The following is a 7984-nucleotide window of genomic DNA, read 5'->3' on the forward strand; positions in this document are numbered from 1 at the left end:
TGAGAAGGAAAGGCTGGCGGTGGGTAGCACCTTGGAGCTGGGGGGTCTGGGGAGGGTGGGACTCGGGTGAGGCAAGGCCCTCTGGGCTGAAGGAACATCAGATGAAACTCAAGGGGTTAGAGTTAGAGAGAGGACTGGACCCAGCTCTGGGGGTTGGGTGAGGCCCCACGATTGACCATGCTGGCCCTACCCCTTCCTTCTTCCCAGGATGCAGGAGATGCTGAGCAGGGGTGGGGGCAAGCAGGGTCTCAGAAATGGCCTCAGGCCTGGAGATCTGACCACTGTCCCCTCCCTCCTCTGCCTCCATCCTGGACCCAGTGGGTGTCCCACACTGCTGGCGCCCAGACACTTGATCTTGGATTACAGGCTCATTCGTTTCCATGAAGGAAAGAACAGATGGGCCAAGACTGTGGTCCCAGAATTCTTGCAGGTTGAGGCAGGCGGATCACTTGAGCCCCATTTGGAGACTGACCTGGGCAATATGGCAAGACCCCATCTAGAAAGAAAGAGAGATGTGGTGTCTTGGGTTCAAGATGGACTTGATTCTGTTAAAGCAACTTTTATTACACATGGAAGGAGCAACAGGTCAGGGAGGGGTGGGCCAGGAGGTGGTGCACAGGGTGCTGAAGGGCCTGGATGAAGGCCAGTAAAGCAAGTGAGGCTGAGCACAGGGAATCTTCCGAACACTCAACTGCAAGAGGCGAGGTTCCTGGGGTTGGGTAGACTTGGCCTCCCTAGACCCCTGAGAAGTACTTTGCCAGGTAGCTGCAGAATTCCTGGAGAGCCTTATACACGGATTCCATGATGCCACCCAAGGTCTGCTTCATCCAGGTCAGCAGGGCCTCACACTTCTTCTGCACGATTCTCAGAATATCTTGAAAAAGCTTTAATACCACTTCCCCAAACACCTCCTCACCCTCCTTCTGACTCAGCAACTCCTCTTTCTTCTTCTCTGCCTGGGTTTGGTTCCCCTGGTCCTAATAGGAAAGAATCACAAGGTTCAAGTTCCCCACCTTCCTTACCCTTCCCTCTTGACTTGGGTCCCAGGTGGGTGGTGGGTGGCACAGGCTGAGAACCCAGGCCCTCCACCTACCACCCAGAGCACACATGAAGAGGAGACTTACTAGTTTAGGCTGCAGAGTCTCCAAGGGATTTTCTGCTACCTGTGGGAGTGACAGCAATGCTTAGGCCCTGGGTGACCTCATGCTGCGCCCTAGCCCCAGTCAAGCCACAAACGCACTCTCACACACACACACTGCACACAAGACAGGTCAGCAGGAGCACTGCATCAGCAGGTGCCAGCTCTGGGTGGCTTCCAACACCTGCTATGGCCCCAGGGGCTTTGTTAGGGCTAGAGAGGAACAGCCATTGCTTCCGCAGTCACATTAGCATTCCTTGGAACCATGTCAGCACCTTGTCCCCGAAGGTCTCCTTGGGCTTCTGGACCCCTGGACCCTCATCATCAGGATCCTGTAATGCTCTCTGAAGTTTCTTCTTTGCATCAGGAGGGAGGGGAGTGGAGTCCTGCAGGATGGAGGCCGTTCAGGGGTGGATGGCTCAGCCCAGCCCGACCCCTGGGGCCTACGTGCCTCTGTGTGAGTGCGGGAGACAGGAGCTCATGGATGCTGGTTTCCTGCATTCATCCCACAGGTATGAGAGACTTTTCCAGAGGCCTCCATGCTAGATTCCCCTCTGTGGCACACACCACCATCGCTGTAGGTATGTGTCCACTGTGCACTCTGAGTCTAGCCCCAGGCCCTTGAGGGCTCCATTGTACATAGCATTAAGGCAGGTTCTGGTCCCAGTGTGCTGGGGGAGAACTGGGGGCAGGAACCAGGGAGACCACCACCCTCTGAACCCTTCACCTTAGCTCTGGGGACTGCAGGCCACAGGCCCACATCCAAACCACGAGAGGGAAGCAGGAGAAGAGACCAGAAGGGTTGGGCTAGGCAACTGAAACTCACAGGGTTGCTCTTCTGGTAAATAACATCCATGGTGTCCAGAATGTCCTTGCTGATTTGGTCCTGGGGGAAAAGAAGGTGCATGCAGGGGCTGCAGACACACCCTTGCCTGCTGGGTCTCCACTATGGCCTCCATGGGTCCACGGGAGTCACTAGGGAGCCAGAAACTCAGCCCCCATAACCTGGGGAACCTGAGAGCAGGAGTTAAACTTTGCGGGAGAAGCAAGGCCACACTCACCTGGAACTTCACTGTGCTCTGCAGGATCTGTTAGGAAAAATCATATGAGGTTCGAGTTGCTGGCCACTCTTGACATCACTCTGTCCTCAGTCCTGCCTGTGCTCAGTCCCCACTCAGCCCTGAACTGGGTCCAGCCGGGCCTGGGGACCAGGTGCCTGGAGCCCCTACTTGGCCCTCAATGCCCTGTGGGACATGGACACCTCCTAGTCTCTCTGGACCCCCTACCCTCACCCAGGTGGTCACCTGCCACAAGGTGTGACTGAGAAGTCAGTGGGCTGCAGGGATCTGTGTGGTGTAAGGGGTGAGCTGTGTAGCCCACCTCTACGCAACTGTGGACAGGCTGAGGGTGGGGACACGAGCCCTGGCAGGTTGACTCACCTGTCCCTTTTTTGCATGTGGATTTAGGATATCATCAAGCCATGTGTCGAAATTCTTGTGCTGTGAAGAGAGCAGACACGGGACCACCAGGCCTGATCCTCCCTCCTGGGTCCCAGGTGGGTGGGAACCTTCTTAGTGGCACCCAGTCTCTCCGCCCACTACCCAGAGCACCCGGGGACAAGAGACTTACTAGTTTAAACTTCAGAGAGGCCAAGGAATTATCTGCTATCTGTGGAAGTGACAGCAATGCTCAGGCCCTGGGTGACCTCATGCTGCCCCCCAGCTCCAGCCACACACACTCGTGCTGGACACAGAGACAGGCCAGCAGGAGCATCGCATCAGCAGATGCCAGTTCTGCGTGGCCTCCAACACCTGCCATGGCCCAGGGAAGACTTTGTTAGGGCTAGGCAGGGGTCGGCACAGCTCCTCTGCTGCTTCCTCTAGAGCCACATCAGCATATAGGACATGGACCTGGCTGGGCCTGAGGGCAGGTTGACCCACTGGTCCACCCTCATCACTTGACTCTATTTCTTGCCACTGGGCCCCTGATTGCCTTTTTTCACACTCCCAGAGAGGGGTGCCCATGACTCACCTCCCAGGTCCCCATAACCAGGATCTGTTAATGTCATTTTTTTGGTGGGGGTGGGGGTATTGGTGTTTGAACTCAGGGGCACTTAACCACTGAGCAACATCCCCAACCCTTTTTTAAAATATTTTATTTAGGGGCTGGGGTGGTGGCTCAGTGGTAGAGCGCTTGCCTAGCATGTGTGAGGCACTGAGTTCGATCCTCATCACCACATAAAAATAAGTGAATAAAATAAAAGCATTGTGTCTATCTACAACTAAAAAAATTCTTTTTAAATTATTTTATTTAGAGATATTTTATTTAGAGACAGGATCTCACTGAATTGCTTAGGGCCTCATTAAGTTGCTGAGGTTGGCTTTGAACTCAAGATCCTCCTGCCTCAGTCTCCTGAGTTGCTGGGATTATAGGTGTGTGACTCCCACCCAGCCTGCTAATGTCATTTGAAGGACCCAGAGCCCAAGGAAGCTGTGGGTCTGCTGGTCAGTAATTCCTTAGCTGAGCTGAGCCATCCTAAGTTGGGGCCTGTTATCCCCATGATCCAGCTCCCTACAATCCTCCCCCACCAAGGGAGAACAGGGCAGAGTGAAGTGGACATGCAGGGGTGAGCAGGTGGGGGAGGGGTGTGGCCTGGGAGATGGACCCTGAGTCCAGTTCATCACCTGCTCTCACTCACCTTGGAGCAGACCATCGTGACTCAGGGTTCCAGGGTCTGGGGCCTGCTAGAAAAGAACAGATGAGAGGAAAACTCAGAGAAGCATCCTTGCTTCCCCAGAGAGTCCTTGGCCTCAGACCCCAGCTCTCTCCCCAGGGTGGCACCACTACCGGGCCTGGCCTTGACCCCAGGGGTCTGACCCCCACTGAAGCTCACCTTCTCCTTCCTTCTCCCAGCTCAAAGGCCAGCTGATGTCTGCCCCAGGAGGGAGGCCTTAGCTGCTTTAAGAGCAGAGGAGGGAGGACGGTGGGGATGGGAGGTGGAGCCTCCCTAGGATCAAAGGAAGGGCAGTGGTTCAGAATCAAAGAAACTGAAAGAGAAAGAGACACCGAGGAGTCTGAGGCCCGGGAGGGGTGAGGGCTTGTTATGGGGTGCAACTTAAGAACAGACCGATCACTGAGAAGTCCAAATTTGAGAGTCTTTCTTAAGCTGGCCAGCTGACTGTCTCACACAATGCCCCAAAAAATGGCTATTGGGAGAACAGCCCTGACCACAGGATTGTAGGGAATCTTATACCAAAAATCACATTAATCATAAGTGTCTGTTGCTATGATTCGAAATTACACATTAACATCATGAGATCATCGACAGAGGGGGTAGTGGGTCAAAATGACCCTTACCTAGGTACAAACTAAAGAATGGTTGCTAACATCCACACAATCACTGTTAACATGGTACATTGTTTAGGAGCAATAGGAATCAAAAGAGAGCAATTCTTCACTACATAGGAGTTGCCATTGTATATTATTAAACATGTCACACTAAGTAACTGATGATGGGCACAGAGGTGGGGTGTTCCCATGGGAGAAACTTATTTCCTACATAACATGGAATCAGAGCAAAATGGAGTCTGTTTAGTCATTTCCCTTAGAGTCTGGCCTGTAACATTCTCATGGAGCCAGATCTGTCAGCCCATCACAGGCTCTCCCTTGCTCACGCCACGCCACTCCCTCATCCCTGCTTCAAACATTCTCAGAGCTGGGATGGGATCTCTGAGCCAAGGCAGGTCGGCCTCACCCACCCTGCAGCCTGAGAGAGGGAGGGGCAGAGGAAGTGAGCACCTCAGCACAGAGGTGTGCTTAGCGATTGCCAGGCCCAGGGTTTGATCCCTAGCACTGCAAAATAAACACATAATTAAAAGTATGGACTTGGGATGCAAATGGGAAACCTCAGAGTTCAGGGGAGGGCAGGCAGCCAGGTGGGGTAGTATTCTGAGTGAAATGCTGACCAGGTGCCTGCAGGGATCTACCTGACTCAACTCCAGAGAAGCTTCTGGTGCAACTGCTGAGTTACAGGAAGATAGGACCTGCCAGATGCTGGGGTGGGCCCTTGAGGCTTGGGTTGTGAGAGATGGCAGGGGCGCTGCAGCTATGCCATCCTCTCAGGGGATGGGACCAGTCCTCGGGAGGACTATCTGCCCAGCTGACCAGGCTCTCCTGATCCCTCCTGCATCATGGCCTCCCAGCCTGAGGTTCCTCTACAGGTTTCTGCCAGACTTTAGCCAGCTGCACTGGTTAATCTCTCCTGGCCTCACCTCTCAGCTGTTCCTTGTCCTGGAGACCAGAGGCTTTCCTGGTTCAGCACCGCCTCCACCTTGCCCTCAGCGATTTCCAGGCTGCTGGATCAATATTCCACAACATGGGTTTAGCCACCAGCCTTGATCCTCTGGTGAAGTGGAGGCTGCAGTCTCAGATTTGATGTGGCCAGAGTGGGATCCTTCTGAGGGCTGGGAGGAAAAGTTGTTCCAGGCCTCTCTCTGGGCTTGTAGAGGCCACCTTCAGATTCACATGGCATCGTGTGAAATTTGTGCCTAAATTTCCAATTTTTATAAGGACACCAGTCCTAATGGATTAGGGCCCACACTAATGGTCTTATTAACTTGAAAACCTTTGCAAAGACCCTATCTCCACATGGGGGTACATTCTAAGGTCCTGATGTTTAGGACTCCAACATATGAATTTGAGGGGGCTGCAATACATCCCAGAATACCCCTTAAAGGGAACTTATGATGAAATCTGTAGATCACACGTGCCCGTGAGAGGTTCGCCTGTGCTCACTAGACTCTAGCTGTCTGTCACCTTCCTGTTGCTTATGAACCCAAAGCACTGTCTGGAACCCCCCCTTTCCATACCCAGAAAGGACAAAACCTTCCCTGAACTGTCTTTGAGTTCTAGAGGGGGAGGGAGAAGGGCTGCTCCTACCTTAGCGGAGGCCATTCCTCTAGGCCTCATCTCCAGAAGATGATCTGCCCCACGCCGCCAATGCCTCCATGGCCCACCCCAAGGGCCCCCATCCATGGCAGACTCGGTTTTTTTAAATATTATTTTTATTGCAGATGGACACAATACCTTTATTTTATTTACGTATTTTTAAATGCTGTTGAGGATCGAACCCAATGCCTCGCACATGCTAGGCAAGCGCTCTACCACTGAGCTGCAATCCCACCCCAGACTGTTTTTAAAGCCTTATTGAGATATAATTCACATGCAATACGGTTCATCCATTAAAGCATACAAGTCGAAGCATAGAACTGGGCAGTCCTTATGATGTATTTTAGAACATTTTTATTATCTCAAAAAGGAATTCTGCCAGGCACAGTGGCACACACCTGTAATCCCAGCGACTCCAGAGGCTCAGGCAGGAGGATCGAAAGTTCAAAGCCAGCTTCAGCAATTTAGCAAGGCCCTGTCTCAAAATAAAACAAAAAGGACTGGGGAAGTGGCACAGTGGTATAGTGCCCCTGGGTTAAATCCATACTACCAAAAAAAAAAAAAATTCTGCTAGAGGTGTAGCTCAGTGAGAGAGCACTTGCCTAGCATTCATGAGGCTTGGGTTCAACCCGTTGTACCACAAACATAAAAAAAAAAGAAAAGAAAGAAAGAAATCTGTCCCCTGAACCATCACTTCCAAATATCCATCTCCCCATCCCCCAATATCCCTATCAATCAGTCACTCATTTTCCGCCTAGAGATCCGCCTGTTCGAGACTTTCATATGCACAGACTCAACACAACGTGTAGCCTTTTGATTCTGGCTGCTTTCACCAAGCAGCAGCTTTTTGAGATTTCTCTATATTGTAGCCTGAATCAGTGCTTCACTCCTTTTATTGCTGAATGACATTCCATTCTATGAGGAGTAAACCCAGGGGTGCTCTACCACTGAGCTAAATCCCCAGTCCTTTTTATTTTTATTTTGAGACACAATCTCACTAATTAGCTGGCCTGGAACTTGTGATCTTCCTGCTTCAGATTTCCCAATTGCTGGGATTAGACATGTACCACTCCTCTGGTTCCTTTGCCCTTTTTTTTGTACCCAGGGGCACTTAACCACTGAGCCACATCCCTAGCGCCACCCACCTTTTTAAAGTTATTTTTTATTGTGAGACAGGGTCTTACTAAGTTGCTCACTAAATTGCTGAGGCTGGCTTGTGATCCTCCTGCCTCGCCTCCCAAGCTACTGGGATTACAGGTACGCACGGCTTTCCTTTGCCCATTTTTAATTGGGTTCTTTTTATTTTTCAATACAAGTCCCTTATCAGATATATGAATTGCAAATATTCTCTCCTATGCTGTGGGTTGTCTTTCTAAGTTCTTTATGGTGTCCTTTGAAATATGAAAAGTTTTAATTTTGGTTCTAGGACTGTACTGTTTTGAAAATACAAGTAATCTTTTTTTGGGATGGATACCAGGGATTGAATTTAGGAGCACTTGACCACTGAACCACATCCTCAGCCCTATTTTGTATTTCATTTAGAGACAGGGTCTCACTGAGTTGCTTAGCGCCTCGACATTGCTGAGGCTGGCTTTGAACTCACCATCCTCCTGGGTCAGCCTACCAAGCCGTTGGGATTACAGGCATGCACACTGTGCCCAGCACAAGTAATCAATTCGATATGACATTTTTATGTAGTAGACTTAAGTATTCATAGCTGAAGAAGTTTGCATGTAGTCTTGAAAACAAGTCAGTTTCACAGGGTCCATCTTTCCTCTGGCTTCTCCTCACCAACTTTCAGGTATCCATCTGAGCTCTCTCCTCCCACTTTTCCTACTTCAATAATCCCCTGTTCCCAGCAACCCTGGATTCCAACTTCTACAAAACAGTGATGGATGC

General features: G+C 51.1%; 1 protein-coding gene across 3 annotated transcripts; it reads right to left on the bottom strand.

Moving 5' to 3' along the window:
• Positions 1 to 527: 527 nt before the first annotated feature.
• Il32 (interleukin 32) lies at positions 528 to 4106 on the bottom strand. Of its 3 annotated transcripts, none has more exons than XM_047533674.1 (9): positions 4032 to 4106; positions 3837 to 3882; positions 2768 to 2806; positions 2578 to 2637; positions 2200 to 2226; positions 1965 to 2024; positions 1414 to 1524; positions 1125 to 1163; positions 528 to 977 (listed from the first exon to the last, which is right to left on the bottom strand). In XM_047533674.1, exons 2-9 carry the CDS (start codon positions 3849 to 3851, stop codon positions 735 to 737), a joined length of 594 nt encoding a protein of 197 aa, XP_047389630.1. In that variant the 5' UTR covers positions 3852 to 3882; positions 4032 to 4106; the 3' UTR covers positions 528 to 734. The 3 variants fall into 3 exon arrangements, with proteins under 3 accessions (XP_047389630.1, XP_047389631.1, XP_047389632.1); XM_047533675.1 differs by having other exon boundaries at positions 3837 to 3879; positions 4032 to 4087; XM_047533676.1 differs by lacking the exon at positions 2768 to 2806 and having other exon boundaries at positions 4032 to 4053.
• Positions 4107 to 7984: the final 3878 nt, after the last annotated feature.

The sequence above is a fragment of the Sciurus carolinensis genome, chromosome 18 (genome assembly GCF_902686445.1).
Source record: "Sciurus carolinensis chromosome 18, mSciCar1.2, whole genome shotgun sequence".
In the NCBI taxonomy this organism is placed as follows: domain Eukaryota; kingdom Metazoa; phylum Chordata; class Mammalia; order Rodentia; family Sciuridae; genus Sciurus; species Sciurus carolinensis.